The 20,726-nt window shown below is 50.6% G+C and overlaps 1 protein-coding gene across 1 annotated transcript; it reads right to left on the bottom strand.

Annotated features, from left to right (window-relative positions):
• Positions 1-5,442: 5,442 nt before the first annotated feature.
• LOC129128898 (ectonucleoside triphosphate diphosphohydrolase 2-like) lies at positions 5,443-20,047 on the bottom strand. Its single transcript, XM_054646500.2, has 9 exons — positions 19,919-20,047; positions 17,781-17,898; positions 16,132-16,282; positions 15,243-15,402; positions 13,185-13,412; positions 11,194-11,457; positions 9,525-9,620; positions 8,387-8,518; positions 5,443-7,151 (listed from the first exon to the last, which is right to left on the bottom strand). Exons 1-9 carry the CDS (start codon positions 20,030-20,032, stop codon positions 6,924-6,926), a joined length of 1,491 nt encoding a protein of 496 aa, XP_054502475.2. The 5' UTR covers positions 20,033-20,047; the 3' UTR covers positions 5,443-6,923.
• Between the last annotated feature and the right edge of the window lie 679 nt (positions 20,048-20,726).

Genomic DNA, 20,726 nt, shown 5'->3' on the forward strand with positions numbered 1-20,726 from the left:
AATCAGTGGAAAGGGATATCTCAGCTCACTCCAGCTCAGTGGAGTCCTCTGACATCACCTTTCTGTTCTCTGTGATGGTGTTTGAGGTGACCAATTCCAAAAACTGCAGCATCATTTAGGTACTAAAGGCAGCCAGGATGAATCTGGATAAGACTTGCTCAAGGTTTCACACAAGGCTGTGCTAATCAGTCAAGACAGCTTTTTCTGCAGGATGTGATGCCATCTCTTCAGAGTACAAAAAGAATCCTGGCTTCTTTCTGATTAAAACAAGGGAATGTGGAGTGTGCCGCCTGTGTGGTGCTGTCTGGGGAGGCACATTCAGCATCAATTCTCTTCAGGTGTGCTCAGCACAGCGTTCAGAGGCACGTGTGCTTGGGAAACCCTGGAAAACCTGCCCTGAGATGGACTGGGGGAGCCACTGCAGGGCTTGGGGGAGGTTTTCTGCCACAAGTGCTGCTGTATTTAATGCAGGTACAGGTTTGGGGTTTTTTCAGCCAGGGCCAGAAAGCCAAGGCCTGTGCATTAGTGCCATGCATGCCCTCACTGTATGAGCAATCCTGAGCCTTTGTGCTTCCCACAGCCTCTACTCCAGCCTGCACTGCCTTTCATGTTTGGGAAGCTGCTCTGTAATGTGTGCAGTGAGCAATTGTTGCCACCCCCAGCATTCCCAGAGGGAGTGTGAGAGTGGAAATGCTCTGCTTGGTTAAGGCTCCCATACCTGTCTGCAGAACCCAGTGGAGCAGGGCTAGGACCCTATGGAGCAGCTCAGCTTTGCTCTCTGAGCTTCTAGAAGTTTCCCCAGGAGATTCAGCCACCTGAATGTCTAAGGAGGAGGAACTTCAAATTATTTGTGCAATGTTAATTTTTGCTAATTCTAGCCCAGTCAGTGAATATTTTGGTTCTTAGCTACCTGCACATCCACAGGAAAGGACAATTCTATCTTAAATATTTTTCCATTTTTTAAATTAAATTAAAATGCCAGTACTTTTCTCAGAGAAGGAGCACAGTGAGGAATCTCCATGGAGAGCTGCTGGAGCTGCTGACCATGTCAGCCCTGGTATTTCTAAGGCTGTGGCAGGCCAGCATTAATTAGTGTGTGCCAGGGGGTGAGCTGGCAAATGCCACAGCAGCTCTGTGCCAGAACCCTGGCTCACATGGAGCATTCCTCCAGGGTGAACCTCTGCATGGAATACTGAGTGTGAGGCAAATTCTGGGACAAAAAGCAACAAATTCCATGGTCCTGCTTGAGCCAAATGCTGAAGTGCATTTCTTGGTTTAGTGGAGAGGCTGCACTTGCCAGAGTAGGGAATGCTGGAAGGCAGCTGGGAGGGCAGAGAAAGGAGCAGCACTGAGGTGGGATGTTTGTGGCTCCCACGTTGTGTTTTCATTGCAGACATCTGTCTCGGCTGGTATTTGATTACTATGAAAGCTCTCCTCAAACTCTGCTGCAAGTGACAAGCAGGGAGGTGGAGGTTTCACCTCATTTAGGGGCAGATCCCATCTGTAAGTGCTGCATAAATTAATGCTGTAAGAGGGGTCCTAGAAAACAGCAAGGCAGTGTTACATGGTCAGAGACCCTGGGTATAGCCCAAAGAGACACACAGGGAAGTTAAAACAAGTTGGAAATCGCATTTCTGTTTTGCTGAATTAGGTATTAGAGTTTTTAAAAACTTTTTATTGCAATTGTTTTGGTTTTGTAACCACCTGTATTGCCTTTTGCTTGGAAACAGATTTTACTGTAAACACAACTGGTTTGGCCAGAGTGGGGAGGGACTTTCTTTTCTCTTTTGCATATTACCTTCCCCTTCTACTGAACAAGTGTTGTGTGTGTGTGTGTACAGAGCTGATCCCTCCCCTCAGCAGGCAGGCATGTCATCCTCTCTGGGTGCTTAACCAGTGAGATTGCAGCCTTGTCTGAAGCAGGGTCTGAACTGAGCCTCCACCTGGGGCTGGCAGCAGCCCAGACAGGAATCACAGATTCTGTTTCTGTAGGTAAAAACCTGAAGCCCTGAGTTAAGGGAGGGACGCTGGAGGATGAGTGTGGGTGGGAGCTGCCTCCAGAACCAGAGGGTTTTTGGTGTTGGGGTCGTTCCAGGTTTGTGGTAACACTGAAGTGAGACGTGGGTATGTGCAGGTGTTTTCTTATTCTCGTCTGATTGTTACTTCTAAGGATAAACAGTCTTGTTTTCCAGAAGTTACTGCTCCTGTGCTATTGAAGTTATGGAGGTGAGAGGCTGCTTCCAGAGACCAGCGAGTGAGAGGTGCAGCTGTGGGATTTGTGCCAAAGGGAAATCAGAATACCTGAATGGGATCAAGCCACAGACCCACCCAGGCCAGCGTCTTGTCTCTAATGCTCTGCAGCAGTTACCAAAGAGGAACAGGGCAAACAGATATGGATGTGGCAGGTGGTTGGGGCAATTCTTTAGCCACAAGCAAGTAACTTTTTGTTTAATAGCCCCAATGGGTTATTATGAATTTATCCAACCACCTTTTGCAGCTATGTAAACTTATGGCATGAACAGCCTCCTGTCCTGATGAGTCCTGTGGTTTGACTATGATTGGTGTGGAAGAAGAGCTCCTTCCACTTGGTTTGATAATTTCCACTGAGTAACTCCATTCACAGGGCTGTGAGTCTGTCCCTTCAGAGCTTTCACTCTAGGACTGTTTAACATTTTCTGTCATAGTGTGAGACAAGGTAATGCTAAACCAGCTTTTACTTTGTGTAGTGTTCAGCATTAATTGGCCATTTACATCTCCTTCGTGTTTGAAACCTGTGAACTTTGAACATTGTTCCCATGAAGGCTCCACAGCTCTGCTGCTGCTCCCTGTCCAGTGATAAGCCTGATAGCTGTTGCCTTCTTCCACGTGGAGGATCTGTTTCCCCTGAGCCTTTCCACCAAGAAGTGGTGACTAATTCGGTCATGAGGTGCACATATGGTGACACCCCTGCTGTGAACAAAAATAAGCTTTCCTTCACACAAAAGTTGATTTTGTCATTCCTCTGTCTCTCTCAAACCTCCTCTTCATTCTCAGGGCACTTCTCTTCCTGGTAGGGATTATTCTTTCTCCCTCTTGTTTCCAAAACAGCCTTCATCCATATTCCATGCTAGTGCTTGTCTCCCTGCACACAGGACTTCTTCCACTGCCATGACTTCTTAAATCCCTGGTCAGAGTGGCTTTCACATCCCACACAGAGTTCCCATACTGCAGTGGCTTTCCCCTGCATCCCCGAGGTGTTCCCAGAGCAGCCTCCTTGCTAAGTGATGTCATTTGTGGGAGAAGCTGCTGGCTGTGTCAGAGATTTCCTCAGGCTTTTAGGGGTGCTGTGCCAGCCTCCCTCTCGTGCCTGATCCCTGGCATTGCACACCACTGCTGCAGCAGTTCCTGCTCTGTGTCTGTGTGACCTGAACAGGGATCTGGCAGCATCCCACTGCAGGAGGGCTGGGAGTATCTCACATGGGGGGAACCTGGTCACCTCAGTGTGCACTGATGTCTGCACTCAGAAAACACCAAAACACTGGGACTTGCCTGGGTTTGATGGCATTGGGAGAGGACTTTTATATTAAGAAAGCTGTGGCAAAAATTGCAGGTTTTCTGATCCCAGTATTCCTTCAGGCCTGTTTTTCTTCAGTGTGTTCAGAATTAGCTCTTGAAGTAGGAGTGACAGTCCATGAGGTAGGATATAAACATCATATGGCTGCCTGCTTCTCTGGAGAGACACTCAGAGACAGGATCAGAGGCAGGGTAGAAGAACAACATGAAAATTTACTAAATCCAGCCATGAAAGGCATTCCTCTCATCTTCTGCTGGGTTTTCTCCATAAGAGTTGTGGATTCCAAGGCCTCAGCTTGGGTCTCTCCTACCACAGGGAGCCTGGGTATGTCAGAATGGGAAGAAAGAAACAACTCAGGCCCTGTGGGTGCTGCAGAGGGGAACTGCAGGCAACAAATTATTTCCCTCAATATTCATGGGAATTGATTGGGACAACTCAGATGGGATGTACTGGTGAGAATCCATGGTGCTTTGGGATGCCTAAATGAGAGTTAAGCCCTAATAGCCAGGGGCAGATCAGTCACCCTGTTGTGTATCTGAAGCTAAAATAGAGAAAGTGCTTTCTGGTGTCAATTTTTTTTAATCTAATACTTTTATTTCCTTCTTATTGGTATTTGCTGACAGCAGCAGAACTGCAGTTGCCCATGAGCAGACTTTATTATCTACCAGAAGATCTCTGCCATGGTTCAGCCTGAGTGAGAAGTGAGGGCCCTGTATATAAACATAAAGAATTTACAGACAGTTAGAAAATCCTCATTATTTATCATTTCCAAGGTTGAATTGTAACCAAAGGCCTGCAAGCATCTTTGTTTCAAAGTGAGTGAGTTCATCTAGAATCTCCTTTTAAGTAGATTTTGGCTGTCCAGGCAACCTGGAGATTTATTCTGCAAACTTATTGTGGGGCTGACATGAACAAGCTGCTCTACAGAGAGCAGGGAGGAAGGAATATGTTACCAGTATTAATCTCCTTTCTTCTGATGGGTTCCCCATTTTATTATTTTATGCCTTTCTTTATTACCAAAACACCAGTTTAAAAATCCCAATCTATCTTATAATCTAGTAAAAACATCTATAAATGTTTATATCTGTCAGAAAAAGAAGTGGTTGTGGTTTTCTTCATGGCAGACAGTGTTCATTGTCAAGGTGGCTCAAGGGGCAGGGATTTAATTCAGTGGCATGTGCAAGGCAAAAGTGAAGTGTCAGGAGGCCACGCTGAGCTCATTGCCTAATTACTCACTTATTACCTGTGTGGAAGTCCCAAAGCTTCTAAACAAGAGCTTGGGGAAGGTCTGGCTGCCATCCTTTCCTCTTGGACCCTGTGATCTATTCCAATTCAAGAAGGTGCCGTGGCTGACAGGCCAGAGCACCTGGAGTCCAGGAGTTCCTGGCATCTCACTGGCTTCTTTCCATTTCTGACAGTGCTGGGATTCTTCCTTGGCATGTTCCAAATGTGAGCCAGGAATCCCAGAGCTCACCCCTATGCTGTCAGGTCACAGAGGCAGAGCTCTGTTAAAGGATTGCATTTCCAGGTGCAGGATGAGTGAAGTCTCAGGAATTTCCCTGATATTGCTGACTCCATGATAACCTCTTTATTTTTTCTCTGCCACCTTGCCTGGATGCCTCCTACCTTCTTCAGATGGTTTGAGCAAAGAACACATCAAAAGGTGTAGGCATGTCTCTCATCAGCTAAATCCCAGCAGTCAGGTTATCTGAAATCTTTGTCTTTCACTGGAAAGTGCCTTCAGGGGTTCTCATTGTGTACCCCAAAAGTACACAGCAAAACAGCTCTCGAGAAGAGGCAGCAGCAGCACCCCCATCCTGCTCCCTGTTTCACTCTGTGTTCACAGTAACCCCCCTGCTTTGATCTCTTGCCAAGAATAACACAGACAGTCTATTAAAACATCTTTAATGACATGATACATTTAAAAATATCTAACGTGCAACTCAAAGAAATGAATATGAAGCTTAAGTCTGTTTCCACAGCCCTCTAAACTTGACTGGCAGGTTCCAAGCCTTCATTAATTGGCCTGAAAATGCATGAATACCCCAATATTATGGGGTGTGTGTGTCCTATATTATCAGTTGGGAGCACAAGGGACGAATAATCAGATTTGAAAGGATTTAGGTGCCATGGTAGCTTTAAAAATCCTGCAAGGCTCACCACTGCATCTGTGAGCATTTACATTTCTGTTTAAAGTGGTCTGAAAAGCCTTGGAGACACTTGTCCCCGAGGCTCTTAACAGTCTGTGTGTTTTAAGTCTCTGAAGCAGTTGAGAAGAGAGCTCTAAATGCCTTAGTCAAAGGACAGTGCTTGTGAATCGATCCCTTTTCTTCACAGTAACTCAGAATTTGTACAGCACCTCATCTTTCAGACGTGCAGAACAGAGCAGAGGAGCTGGAATGACTGCCAGGTCCCAGGGGAATGCTGATTATTAGATCATAAAGTAACTCTGGTCATGGTGAAATATGAAAGTGACAATTCAGAAAGCTTCTGTTCCTGAGTCTGCTCTGCTCTAAAGGGCAGTGTCAGCTGAGACACTTCCAGAGTCAGCAAGAGAAGCAGGTCAGTGCAAATGAACAAACAGGTGAGCCTCAGCCCAGCAGGAGCCCAGCTTTAGTAAATGTGAAATTAAATGTGTTCATTTGAGTCCTTATTAAAGAGTTTAAATTGGCAATTTTAACCCTGTGTGGCCGTGACTCAGCTGAGAGACAAAAACTCAGCTTTGTGTCTGTGCCCTTTGTTTCTCCTTTGATCCTCTGCACATTTCGTAGAGCCAAGACTAAGAAGGATTGGTTTTGAAGGATTCCTGGTCAGCAAGGAGTGTTCATTGGAAGGGACACATGGCCACCATCACTGACATGGAAGCACAGACAGATCAGACAGAACATACCTGCATTTTCCCTAGAACAGGGAAGCAGTTGGCTCTTATATTCTGACTCTGTTTTAATGCCCCTCCAGTCTTCACTAATGGCAATACTGCAGGTATCATCTCTTGAGAGGCAACAGAAGAGGACAGAGCACATTTTTCAGACACCACCTCTTCTGATTTGACAGGATTATACAGTATTGGCTTCACAGCAGCTCAGGGCCTGCCTGCTCACAGGCAGCATTTCATGTCTGACATGAGTAATCCCAGCTGTAGCCCAAGGAAGAGCCATGCAGGCTGTTCTTGTTTGGAGAATGAGTAGCTTGCCATCCACCAGGAATCACAGACTTCCTGTGGAGCAGGCTCCATTGTCTCAAAGTACAGCAGTGCAAGTACCAGCAAGTTGCTGGGAGCCCTGCAGGAAACTCACTTACATCCTCCAGTGTGATTTCTGTCTGGACCCTGTTAACTGTGCTCTGCCAAGTCCTGAGTCACAGAGAACCCTCAGTCATCGAAAACGCTGCTGTTCCTGTGGCTGGGGCTGCTCTCCTTGGCCATCACTTGGTACGAGATGCGCAGGAAGGAGCCCACGAGCAGCACCACGAAGAGGACCAGGAGCAAGGACCAGACCCCCGGCTCGATGCCCTTGAGGGAGCTGGGGCTGTCCTGGGGGATGCTGCTGGTCAGACTCAGCAGGTAGCCAAGAGTCCAGCCAGATGATCTGTCACCCATCTATTGAAATAAAAAGGAGAGGTCAGAAGAGAAGGAGCATGGCCTGGACCCCAGCTGTGGTTGTGTGCATGGGCCCAAGGCTTTGGATGTATTATCTGAGACTGATGCAAGGATTTGGCTTGCAGAGAGGAGCTCTCCCACTCTGAGTGCCCCTGAGAACACCAACAGGCCTTAATGGTACTTCCACCCACACCTCTGCCCGTGGGCATGGGCACTCCATGTCAGCTCTGGCCTGGGCAGCCCCCTCTCTCCTGAGCTGTGCTGCAGGGAGGGCTGTTCTCTGCTTACTGATGGGTTGTTCTAGTGGATCTCAAGTCTGCATTGTGGATAGTTGTCTCTCTGGCCCTGGGTGAACCTCAGACCTATGGTTTAGGTTGCTTGTTTCTGTCTTTCCAGGCTGGGCTCCCTGGGGATCCTGGACCTACCTCATTACCTGGCCTTTTCTGATGGTCACTACTTGGCCCTGCTCAGTGGGACCATGGCTGTGATTGTCAGTTCTGAAGAGGTCTAGGAACAGGCTTTCTTTTCTTTTGTGAAGGGGATGACCTGAATCTAATTCCCCTGTCCTTAGGGCCTCCAGATCCTGGGGCAATTTCAGATCTTATTACAGATTAGGTTAGATTATTAGATATTAGGAAGAAATTCTTCTCTGGGAGGGTGATGAGGCCCTGGCACAGAGTGCCCAGAGAAGCTGTGGCTGCCCCTGGATCTCTGGAAGTGTCCAAGGCCAGGTTGGATGGGGATTGGAGATAGTGGAAGGTGTCCCTGCCCATGGCAGAGGTGGAATGAGAGGAGCTTTAAGTTTCCTTCCAATCCAAAAGCAGTCTAGGATTCTATGATGATAAGGTATTTATCAACCCTCATGAGTATGAAGATGGTTGCAGAAAGGTAGGGAAGCACCTTTTGGCTCAGGAAATGTTACCAGCAGCTTGTCCTTAGCATTAAGTGGAGGTCAAGCTGTACTTCCTTCCCTGTCAACACAGATTTCTAAAGATAGTGCTGATCCACAGAAGATTTTTGAAATTTTTTTTTAACCCATGTGTTTTTCAGAGAGGACAAGTCTAATCCCTGGCTCTTTGACACTGGTTTTCTTGTTTATCACAGCTGTGAATCCATTTTACAAAAGTGTCCTGCTGGAGAAGCCCAGCTGGTTAGGGCCTGTCTGTGTGGGAGCAGGCTGGCTGTGCTGGGAGCAGCCTCCTGCTCACTGGGAGCACTGTGCTCTAGGGACTGACCTTCTGGAATGCAGTCCAGGCAGGCTGGTCAAAGTCAAGTGTGTATCCTCTTGTACTGAGATGGAAGATGAAGGCAGACACAGTGCAGTAATCAACAAGTGTATCCAGGCTTGCTTGGGACTCCCTAATCAGCTGGTGCCATTTCCAGAACAACAACAACAAAAAAAAGAAGATGGGGGAGAAAAAGAAGAGAAGTAAATAACAGCTGAATTTCAGGCCTGCTACAGCCTCTCCTTTCCTATTGTGAAACTGGCTGTGGGACTGGAGGAGGGGTTTGTGTCCTGTGCAGACTGAAGCCACGTTTCCTGCACTCCCTGGGCTGTGGGCAGAAATCCATGTCATCTGTTACTGTGTTCCCATCTGACTAAGGCAGATCCAAGAGCAGCAGGACTGACAGCCAGGTTGCCTTGCTGGTGACTTGCTTGGTAGGATTGATTCCCTGCTCTCTAATTAGGTTGAGCTGATGCTGCAGCCTTTCTCCCAGCTGGAACATTGGGATCTTTCTCCTCCTTCCAGAAGAGAATGCTTTAGGGGACTGCTTATGGCTCATTAACAAACCTGGAGAAATTGCCCCATTTGAATGTTACTGGGGATGCTCCATCAGTGGAAATGCAAATGAGGGTGACCTCATAACCACCAACTCAGGGAAAGAAGTGACAAACTCCCTCTGGCTTGGGCTCCACGGGCCCAGGTGAAATGGGAGCAACCCTGGAGTCTGAGTGGACGTGTCCCTTGCACTTAAGGACAGAAGGACAACAGAAAGACCAAGGTGATGTGCAGGAGTGAGTAGACAACCTTTCTGTTTACTCCTTAAAATACTGTAAAAGGTATTTGTGGACTTTTCATTGAATTAGGTCTAGGTGTTACCAGCAGCAGCTGGGATTTGAGAGGAAGGAAAATAAGTGGAGCTTGTTTCTTCAAAGTAAAAAAAAAACCAAACCAACCAACCAAACAAACAAAAAAACAAACCCAAAGAAAAGCCCCACAAAAAACCAAAATCCACATAATCCAGACAAATCCAAAATTTTCCCTGAGGGAGCTGGTAAGTTACAGCTCTCAGTCTGAGCCCTGAGGGCTTTTGCAGCAAATTGTTCCTTGCTTCCCTCCCTCCCTGCACACAGAGTTACTCCACAGTTACCTCTTTGACAGACATCCCACACAGCCTCTGGACAGCCTGGCCCAAGTCAGGAGAAGGTGCAGTTCCTCTCATGAAGTCCATGGCCTCAGAAACCACCTACAACAGCAGAAATAATCAATCAGGTGGGACTGTGCCCTGTGTCCTTGCCCTGCACACAAGAAATTGCCCCTAGGCAAGTGAGGGGCAGTGGCTGAGCGTTGCCAGGGTGCCCTTGGTGTGCAGGGTTGGTTCCAGTGCCCTGGAAGGGCTCAAGGGACATGAACAGAGCTGTTGTGTGTGGAGATGGAAACAGATCTGCTCCCAGCATGCATCCTGCAGCCTTCCTGGCCCTGCCTGGATAAGTAGACTGGTCATAGAATCAAAAACTCATATTGGTTGCAGAAGATGTCTAAAATCAAGTTCAGCCATTAACCCAGAACTGCCAAGCCCACCACTAAACAATGTCCCCAAGTGCCACATCCTACACTAAAAAATCCCACCAGGGATGGTGATTCCACCACTGCCCTGGGCAGCCCATGCCAGGGCTTGACAACCCTTGGGTGAAGAAATTTTCCCTAATATCCAGTCTAAACCTCTTCTAGCACAGCTTGAGGCCATTCCCTCTCCTGTCCCTGTTCCCTGGGAGCAGAGCCCGGCCCCCCCTGGCTGTGCCCTCCTGTCAGGAGCTGTGCAGAGCCACAAGGGCCCCCTGAGTCTCCTTTGCTCCAGGCTGAGCCCCTGCCCAGCTCCCTCAGCCTCTCCTGGGGCTCCAGCCCCTTCCCCAGCTCCGTTCCCTTCCCTGGACATGCTCCAGCCCCTCAGTGTCCTTCTTGCCTAAAACTGAGCACAATATTCATGGTGTAACCTCACCAGGGCTGAGGACTAGGAGATGATCCCAATGCTCCTCAGCACCATGTCCATGGCTTCCCTCAGGAGCAGGGAGCTGGGGAAATTTCCATAGTTACCCTCCCTGGAAATGCCCTCAGCTTGTCCTAGGATCTTGAGCTACTCCTGGCTAAACAATCCAATGACTTTGGCCACTAAGCCCAGGTTCTCAGGCAGAAAGGTGCTTGTGGGGCAGCATGACCAGAAGTTGGTAAGAGAGGGGCAGAGGATCTCCAGCTTTACCACAGGCCTGGTGTGGGAAGAGCTGCTCAGCACACAGCTCCTGACTGTCCCATCCCTGCTGGCTCCTGCTCAGCACTCAACTCCTGATTGTCCCATCCCTGCTGGCTCCTGCTCAGCACACAGCTCCTGACTGTCCCATCCCTGCTGGCTCCTGCTCAGCACACAGCTCCTGACTGTCCCATCCCTGCTGGCTCCTGCTCAGCACTCAACTCCTGACTGTCCCATCCCTGCTGGCTCCTGCTCAGCACACAGCTCCTGACTGTCCCATCCCTGCTGGCTCCTGCTCAGCACACAGCTCCTGACTGTCCCATCCTTGCTGGCTCCATGGAGCCCTAGAGCTGGTCTCAGCAGCAACATTGAGGAGACATAGATGAAAAAAGCTCCCCCACAGTCCCTGTGGGAAGCCAGTGGTCCATGTTTGAACAGCTGTGTGGCAGTGAGGGGGAGAGGGAGGAGTGTCATGGTCTGGATGCATTCCCACTGTATTGATTAATGGTCAAACTGGTCCCATTTCATGGGTTCCTCATGCCAGTTGCTTACCCCAGTGTAAATGAGAACTCACCAGAAGCCTGGTCTGAAGGGGCTTGAGACCACTGCTGAAGAAGCTGCAGGAGGAGGAGGAAGAGTTGAGCAGGTTTTGCACGAGGTTCATGCAGGCTGTAGGGTTGCTGGAGCCTGTGATGTTGAAGACCTCCCTGGGGCCAGGGATGTCCCAGGTGTCATCACTGGCAGCACAAGGCCCAGCATGCACCGATTGCCACTGCACCTCCTGGGAGTAGCTGAGGGGCCAGCAGGGATTGGACACGGTTTTAGCACTTCTCTGATCCTGGAGGCAGAGTAAAACAAGGAGCAAGAGAGGACATTGGCATCCCAGGGCTTCACACAGGAAGACAAAATGTAACAAGGTTAGGAACAGCTTTCCCTAAACACCCAGTGCTGAGATTGAGCAGGGAGGCTGTGAAAGCTTTGCCAAATTTTATGGCAAATCTTGAGTCAACCACGAAGCCCAGCCAGGTCCCAGCTGAGCTCAGGGTCAGTGCAGTGACTGGACCTGCTGAGAGGTGATGAGTCCCAGCCCTACCACCCTCCCTTTGAGCACAAATACAATCTCATGCATCCTGTGCTCTTTCTAGTTGCAAGAGGAAGGCTGTTCTGATCTGCCTTCCACATGGTTCAGCCCCACAAGAATCAGTGGTTCTTATCTCTAGCATGGTTCAACCCTGCAAGAATCAGTGGTTTTTATCTCTAGCATGGTTCAACCCTGCAAGAATCAGTGGTTCTTATCTCTAGCAATTTAGCACTATAACTGTGGTGAAATTGGTGTCCAATGTGTGATGGATAAATAAAGACAAGTGGGGTTTATAGGGAAGAAAGTGAAGGGGCAGGGAGCAGTTATTTCCTGAAAAAAATAATATTGATGAGGACTGCGGTGATTCTTGAGTTTGTACCATCCTATACTACTCTTTTCCTCCCCCCCAATCCCCAAGTGAAATAAAGTTTGGAAGCACCAAAACACTGGCATGTTTTCAAAATGAAATATTGCTCTTTTAAAGATGCTTCAGGGTTAAAGTCAGCAAAGGAACTATCCCAAATGGAAGGTCCCAGTTGGTTCCTGGGTGCTCCCATTCTAGGATGGAGGAGCAGTTCCTGGGAGCCAAGGCAAGCCTTGCCTCTCCTCACCCTGAAGGTGATGTTGACACCTCTGAAGAGCAATTTTTGCTTGTGTGTGTTAAGTAGGAGCCAAACAGAACCTGTAAGTAGGAAACCCTTGAATTGGTGCCTGTGTGTCTGCTTTACAAATGCACTGGGTTTTTCTAATGTATGGAAACAGCCTCTACTAAAGAGGGACTGACTTTCCAGTGATCGACACTTGGCTCATTTCCACACCTCGTGCAGCTGCCATTTGGTGGCGTTGTGCCCCTGAGCAGGCACTGGATGAGCACAGAGAGCAGACACTCACACTCACACTCACCTGGATGAGCACAGAGAGAGCAGAGACTCACACTCACCCTCACCCTCCCACTCCCCCTCACCTGCAGGAGCACAGAGAGCAGACACTCACACTCACACTCAGCTGGATGAGCAGAGAGAGCAGACACTCACACTCACACTCACCCTCACCCTCCCACTCCCCCTCACCTGGATGAGCAGAAAGAGCAGACACTCACACTCACACTCAGCTGGATGAGCAGAGAGAGCAGACACACTCACACTCACCTGGATGAGCAGAGAGAGCAGACACTCACACTCACACTCACCTGCAGGAGCACAGAGAGCAGACACTCACCCTCACACTCACCCTCCCACTCTCCCTCACCTGCAGGAGCACAGAGAGCAGACACTCCCACTCCCCCTCACCTGCAGGAGCACAGAGAGCAGACACTCCCCCTCACACTCACACTCCCACTCACCCTCACCTGCAGGAGCACAGACAGCAGACACTCCCCCTCACCCTCACCCTCACACTCACCCTCACACTCACCTGCAGGAGCACAGAGAGCAGACACTCACCCTCACACTCACCCTCACCCTCCCACTCCCCCTCACCCTCACCTGCAGGAGCACAGACACCAGGCTGCTGCGGAGCTGCTCCGTGCCGTGGCAGGGGCAGTGCCGGGTGTGCACCCTGCGTGTCTGCCCGTAGAGCTGCAGCCTCACTGCCTCCTCTGGCGCCTGCTGCTGCTCTTCCAGCTCAGAAGTGAGCAGTGCTGAGGTTCTTCCCACGGCCAGGACTCCTGCCATGCCCTTCCTGGAGGGCACCAACTGCCCTTGCCAGTTGTACTGACCCAAAAAGAACAAGAGAGGTCAATCCTTGAGACTTCTGCATCTCGGTCACAGCCAAGTGGCACCAATAGTGCACAGGGAGGGAAAGCAGCTCCATGGTGCCCACAGCCCAACTCTTTTTTGCCCACAGGACATAAGGATGCTGAAGCAGTGGCTTTGGAGGGAACAGTGCCAGTGTACAGGCACTGCCACCTGCACAGAGCCTTCCCCCAGCCTGTGGGGGCAAACAGGGCTGCCCAGGCTGGATGGCTGCACTGGCAGTGGTCCCAGCAGGCAGGAGAAGGGGACAGTGAGAGGGTGCTGGGGAGTGGCAGGGACATTTCCAAGAGGGCAGATATGGGTTTCAAGTGCTGCCTTGGTACTAAAGTGACCCTTCTGTCAGAGGAACCCTGTGGTATCATCTCCTGGAGTCCTGCAGAACTGACTTTGGCAATGCTGATGTTTGCAGCACAGGCAGGAGAGTCTACATGGGGCAAACACTCTGTGCCTGGCTGGAGGAGGCTGCCAACAGGTCTGACAATCCCCTAACCAGTGAGTGCTTGCTGCTGGTTATCAGAATTACTTTTCACATCCCTGATGAGGAATAACTCAGTCTAACCCACTTTCTCTTGCCCTCTGAGTTATTTTTGAGATCCTTTGGCTTGAGAAGTGATGGGTGAAACAAGGAAACTGAAATTATTTTCTTTTTGTTTAGCAATTGCCTTCTAAATACAGAGCAGGCCTCCCTGGTGTCTCACTGAGAGAGGCTTTTGCTTTGGCAGCAACAGAATCTGCTTCTCTGCCATCCACAAGACTCCCCATGGGCCAGCTGGACTCCAGTGGGAATCCCACAGCACTCCTCAAACACCAGCAACTCCTGTTTGACAGAGGCACTGAGCTACAGCTGCACTGGAGCTCTTGGGGATGCCCCATGGCCAGGCTGTGTAAGGTCACCCACATGAGCATCCTGGATGTGCTGGCCAGGGAGCCCCATGTCTGCTAGGGAACTATCATGGATAGTTCATGGAAGGATGCATGGATAGGTCATGGAAGGATGTGTCCTATGCATGGATAGGTCATGGAAGGATGCATGGATAGGTCATGGAAGGATGCATGGATAGGTCATGGAAGGATGTGTCCTATGCATGGATAGTTCATGGAAGGATGCATGGATAGGTCATGGAAGGATGTGTCCTATGCATGGATAGTTCATGGAAGGATGCATGGATAGGTCATGGAAGGATGTGTCCTATGCATGGATAGTTCATGGGAGGATGCATGGATAGGTCATGGAAGGATGTGTCCTGTGCATGGATAGTTCATGGAAGGATGTGTCCCATGCATGGATAGTTCATGGGAGGATGCATGGATAGTTCATGGGAGGATGCATGGATAGGTCATGGAAGGATGTGTCCTATGCATGGATAGTTCATGGAAGGCCAGAGCAGAGATTTGGTTCTTCAGCCTAGTAATGGCCATGGAACCACAGAATGGTTTGGGTTGGGAGGAATATTAAAGCTCACCTCATTCCAACCCCCTGCCATGGGCAGGGACACCTTCCACTGTCCCAGGCTGCTCCAAGCCCTGTCCAACCTGGCCTTGGGGACTGCCAGGGGTGGGGGGATCCAGGGGCAGCCCCAGCTGCTCTGGGCACCCTGTGCCAGGGCCTCACCTCCTCACCTCAACCAGCTGGTGCTGGATCTAAGCTGTCTCCTCTGAAAGGCAGTGGAAGTTGTGCTGAAGCATTGTTTTAAGTACAGGGGTTTACCCATCCCACCACTTGTGTCTGTCTCTTAACAGGAGCTGCTCAGCCCAGCTCTGTGTGCCCCAGGGAGAATCATCCTTTACCTTGAAGAAGTTCTCCAGGACGTAGTTAACAGCAACCCAATTGAATGCTTCTTCCTCTGGGCTGGACAGGATCTGTGCCCCTTGAAAGCTGAAGGGGGATGACTTCAGGGTGTCAGTCAGAGCTGCAAGGAGACTGGCAGAGAGGATGGGATGGGTGAGGCTAAACACAAAAGAAAAAGAAGGCACATTTGATGTTACAGGACCCTGCCAGGAGCTGCCTGCAGTGGGGCCACACTGCAGGGCTTCTGCTGTGCTCCCTGCTTTGGGAATAGCCCAGAGACACAGTGACAATCCCACTCCTGCTGCTGCTTCCCTCTCCCCTCACATGGCACTGGGGGCAAGAACAGCAGAGGGCTGGTTTGAACAATTGTGCCACTGTTTAAGAATTTAGGACCTCAGTACCCTCTGTCACTGAGGAAATCCTCTGGCCCTATCCCACTGGCCTGCTCCCCTCCAGACCTCACTTTTCCCCAGTGTCTAAAAGGAGATAAAGGTCCCAGTAATGTGGTGACTGAGAAGAGGTCCACAAGAGTGTGTGGGATAAGGGGAACCTTCTCACCACCATTTCCAATGTGCTGACAAGAAGCCCTTGGGCTGTCACACAAACTGAAACCACTTGAGCTTCCACACTGATGGGTGTTTTCCCAAGTACTAATTGTGAAAGTGTCATTGTGAAGGAGACACTGCCAGCCTGGCAGCAGTTGCAGGACTGTCATCTTCATGGCTGCCTGGGGCAGCACATGGAGACACAGCCATGCCATGCTCCTCTCCTCAGGGCCTGGGGAAGCTTTACCTGGCTAGCACATTAGGGGTGGCTCACCCTGCCTGTTACAGAATGATCCCGTGATGTGTGCTGGTCTCTGGGTGTGGGTTTGCAACATTCACTCACTTCAGCTGCCTCATGCTGGCAGTGGCTCCCAGGTACAGGGGGGTTTGGCTGTGCTGCTCTGCTGGGATCTCGTTCTGGGCCCAGTTCAAACATGGCTCCAAGCTCTTCCCAGCTTCCTGAGGAGAATCTGAGTAGCTGGAGACTCCTGGACCTGAGGACCATGGAACAGAATGGAATTTCAAGGGAAGTTATGGGGGAACTGTGAGAGCTGTTACCCCAAAGATTGCTATCCTAGGACATGGTTAAGACAGAACCTGTCACAGGTGGAATGAAGGAGGTCTTCCAGGTATCCATCCTGCTAAAATATGGAACTGGGACCAAAATGTGCATAGAAATCCCAAATTACACTAAGACTACTGTAGCTCTGCAGCTGAGACATCTATACCAGCCACATGACTGCTGCAACAGCTGAGGCTGTCTCAGCCCACAGAGGAAGAAGTGTGGCTTTAGTTGCTATAGAAATAAGCAAAGGACACAGAGGCTGATGTGTCACCTCTGTCCTCCAGCCACTGAGCCCCTGCTGGCAAGCAAGACACCCCTGCCCTGGAGGAAGCCAGTGCTCTGCAGAGGGAAGCTGTGTGCCAGCCTTGACTCATTTTTCCAGCAAGTCATGGGGTCTTAAATGTTGGTTTTGAACTACTACCCAGGAAGAGTCTCCCTTCCCCACCCTCCTGATTCCCTCAGCAGGTGCTTTGCTCTCTGTGGCTGTGCTGCCATGCAGGCAGGGCCACTCACACCTGGGCTCCAGCCCTGCCTGGGCCTCTTGTGCTGCTGCTGGCAGCAAACTGCCTCACAGAGCTGCTGCTTAACCCAGCCTCTGAATGAGGGACATGAACAAGGTTTCAGGGAGCCCTTCTTGCATCTTCTGTGTGTGATTTGTGTTGTTTACAGCCTGCAAGGGCACAAACCCTGTTCCCTGCTTGCTGTGCAGCTGCCCTCCCACAGCACACTGCTGCTGAGGGCTCAGTCCTTCCCAGCATCCCACTACAACCAGGCTTCAACATCAAAGCAAGATTAGGAGATAGGGAAGGAAAACCCCATGCATTAATGCATGAAACCCTCTCAGCTGGCATTGGCAGGGCCAAACTGATTCAAATTTGTGAGGAAAACCCCCAAATTCTCTGAAATTGGACACCTAAAGGCAAGCTGAACTCATGCTTGTGCTGTCAAATGCCATGTAGGGGATTGGAGTCTTTTCAGTTCTGTTGTCCTGGAGCTACCCCACTCACTGCCCATGGCACAGTCAGGAGGAGGCAGAAGACACCAGGAGTCATCCTGCAGTCAGATTTGTCTCCACTGCTGTTCACTGCCTCTCCTGGGTGAGAAGCTCCAGCAGCCTTGGTCCTACCACTGATCCATGTGGACATCAGGACAAGCACATCCCCTCTGCATGCTTCCCTGCCTGCAGCAGCCCCAAAATCCTGACACTGCTACTGCCAAGTGCCTGATGTCCAGCTGTGTGTGGCTAAATCTGCCCAGTGGAGAAGAGCCATGCTGAAAAGAAGCAACTTGTGCTTCACCATTTCTGTGCACAGCTGGGTGGTGCAGGAGCCAAGGAATTTATGGCACTGGTCCATGCACAGGTCTCTGTTTTTCCATCCATCCCATGGCAGTCTCACAGACCACTGAGCAGGAAATGGGCACCTTACCTTGCACAGGACAGGAACTGCATCCTCTGATCACCCCGGTCTCATTTGCCTTGCTGGTTGTCCACTGGTAGATGAAGAGGATGGTGTGGGATGGGCCAGCATCCAGAACAATGCCATACTGGAAAAACCCCAGAACATTCTACTGGAAACCACTACTGAATGCATGCTGATTGATATTGTAGGGTTACCCAGCATATACAGTATTCTGGGTGACCCCTGAGCCTGCACTGCAGTGTTTGAGTTTGCTTGTTACATTCAAAGAGCAGCCAAAGCCAGAAGATGATGAGGATTTGCAGGGAACCATCTGCATTTCTGAATATATATGAGGAACAGCAGGAGTGGAGAAATGCCCAGAAATACATCAGCCCTACAGTGGCATGTGCTGGAGCTGCTCCTGAAACCAGGCAGAGGGCTGATCCTGAGAGCTGAGCCACCTGGAGCTCAGGAAAAACAGGTCCTAAAGCAGTGGGAGATGGCACTGTACGAGTTCTCCACGGATTCTGGGACTCAAACTGCTGCTGATTGGTTTGCTCAGGCTCAAATCCCTGCTCTGGGTTTTGTGCAGGGATTGGAGGGCTGCAGCTCACTTGTCCCAAGGAGCCCTGTGTCTCTTTGATGTCCCACTGCAGTGATGGTGTGACACAGGCTAGGTTTGCCCTGATGTGTGCAGAGCTGTGGGAGCTGCAGCAACCAGCACAGACACTGTACAGCATAGCAGCCCTCAGAGACAGAGATGATGTCTTGGCAGGAAGAGCAGCAGCAGTGGACGTGAGCAGCTCAGCCCCTTGTCCCCTGGCAGCTCTCTGTCTCTTTGTCCCCAGTGTTTGTCTGTTTGCTGCTGACCCAGCCTTGCTGCTCTCGGTATATGATGAGCAAGTGGAGGCCACTGGACTACCCTGCAGCACAGCTCTGGATGTCCCCACATCCAAAATAGCTCCAGAGCTAGCCTGGGGCTCCTCTGCTCCTATTACATGACCCTAGTTTGGGATATCTCCTACCCAGAGAGGAAGGAAACCCATGAGCTGCATGGCAGTGTGTGGTCAAAGCTGGATCTCACACACAAATGGAGCTGTGACTGAGTGGGAGGAGAAACCTCCTGAGAGGTTGATGTTAATGCCACCAGAAGGGTTTCAGCACCAGACTGAGCTGGCTGCAGGCTCTCAGTGAGGCTGGCTGCCTGCTGCCCTCCTGGAGCTCCCAGTTGCACCAGTCCAGGCACCCAGGCCAGGGGCTGGGGCTGGGCTGGAGCAGCAATGCGGAAGGGAAGGAGCTGGAGCTCCCTGCCCGAGCCTGCTGGCACCCTCCCACACCAGTGACAGCTCGGGTTTCTAGCAGGGACATGTTGGCTGCTGCAGAAGAGGAAGAAAGGAATGGCATTGGTGGAGAAATATGGATTTTTTTTTCCTCCTTCAGAAAATTAGAGGCTGCTGCTGGGAGCGCAAGAGAGAAGGGGAGGGATCACCACATTTATGTCCAGCTCAACACCAGGAAAGGACAGAACAAGGAGCAATAAAGGGTTTTTATTGCAGACTTGTTTCTGAGAGGAACATGGAGGAGGGCTGCTATCTCTAAATACACAGGATAGCCTCCTTCTGTTGGGTTACACCATGGTGTGCCACTGAGCTCACCTCAGCAACGGGAGCATCAAGAGACAGAGCAGGTGGGCATTAACCCCCCCAGCCTGACCCAGCTGTGAGGAGCACACTGGCTCTTTGATTGAAATCAAGATAGGACCAAAGAGAAGAAGGCATGAAAGACAATTTGTTTTTAGGACAGAAGCAGCAGTTCAGGGGCACGTTCCTACTGACTTTGGAGCGGGACCTAGCACTTCCCTGCACTGACACCACTGGTTCTTTGTTGCTCTGGGTCAGCTCCTGCCATGGGCTGCCTCCCCTCAGCCTGCCCTGAGCATCTCCACAGATCCATGGACCATATCCAGCCTGTATTCCCTGACCAATCAAAGTGGTGGGTTTGTTTCTGGTTTGAAAACCTACAGCATGTTAAAAGATGCCAACCTGTCCTGACAGTCTTGTCCCAGTTCCCTCCTCGGTTTGTAAGCAGCTCAATAATAAAATAATGTCAAAAGCAACAAATCAGCCCAGCTTAGCTGCCTATCTCCTCCCTTGGAGAGCCCTTACCTTGGTCCTGAGAGGGGCCACAGGCACATCTTTGGTGGAGACACAGAGCAGCACGATGCCCGTCAGCCCCGCCACGATCACCAGCCAGGGGGGCAGCAGCTCTCGCCAGGACATGAAGAGCGCTCTCCTCTCCCCACAGAGGAAGCAGGGCACAGCAACCCGGCTCTTCTACACCCTTTAAAAAGAGCAGAAAGGCGTGGCCGGGGCCAGGCTCTGAGTTCAGCCCAGCCCCAAGCCACAGGGACCACAGGGAGCGTGGGCCTGGCTGTGATGTGTCAGGCTGCTCTGCTTTCCCTTCCATCCCTGCTGCCCAGACATAACAGGAGGGCTCCGTGCCCGTCCCAGGGCGAGCTGTGCAACGGCACCGCTGCAACCTCGAAACTGCCCCAGGCAGCGGGGCTGAGGTAAACACAAACGTGGGCTTAACTCAGCTGGGTAATGAGCAGAAAGCAGCCAAAACTCATCCCTTTGGTATTCCACGTCTGGCAGTGTGAGCTTCCACATTAGAAGCGGGGAAACTGCTTGTCATTGGATTTACTTTATTCCTGAGGGCTTGAGCCCCACTTCCTGACAGCCTCCCTGTGGAAAATAACCAAGGCTCAGGCTTCATGAAATACATGCCTGCTTTCTCCTGACAGTGCCACAAAGTCTCATCTCTGCAAATGGAAATTGTGAAGAAAACTCTGTGGCTGCTCACACTGAGGCATTTGGCTGATTGCTCATGTCCACAGACTGGTCATGGATCTGAAAATCAAATCAGGAATGGAAAAAGGCCACTTCTCTCTTTTTGGTGATGTTTCCTCTTTTC

The sequence above is a fragment of the Agelaius phoeniceus genome, chromosome 21, assembly GCF_051311805.1.
Source record: "Agelaius phoeniceus isolate bAgePho1 chromosome 21, bAgePho1.hap1, whole genome shotgun sequence".
Lineage (NCBI taxonomy): Eukaryota > Metazoa > Chordata > Aves > Passeriformes > Icteridae > Agelaius > Agelaius phoeniceus.

Excerpts from the sequence above, each read along its gene's own strand:
- LOC129128898 (XM_054646500.2), bottom strand. The coding sequence starts at position 20,032 with ATGTCCTGGCGAGAGCTGCTGCCCCCCTGGCTGGTGATCGTGGCGGGG. Across the intron at positions 13,413-15,242 it reads TCCTGGAGAACTTCTTCAAG|TACAACTGGCAAGGGCAGTT; the intron begins GTAAAGGATGAT and ends TTTTTGGGTCAG. Across the intron at positions 7,152-8,386 it reads CCTGGACTGCATTCCAGAAG|ATGGGTGACAGATCATCTGG; the intron begins GTCAGTCCCTAG and ends TTATTTCAATAG.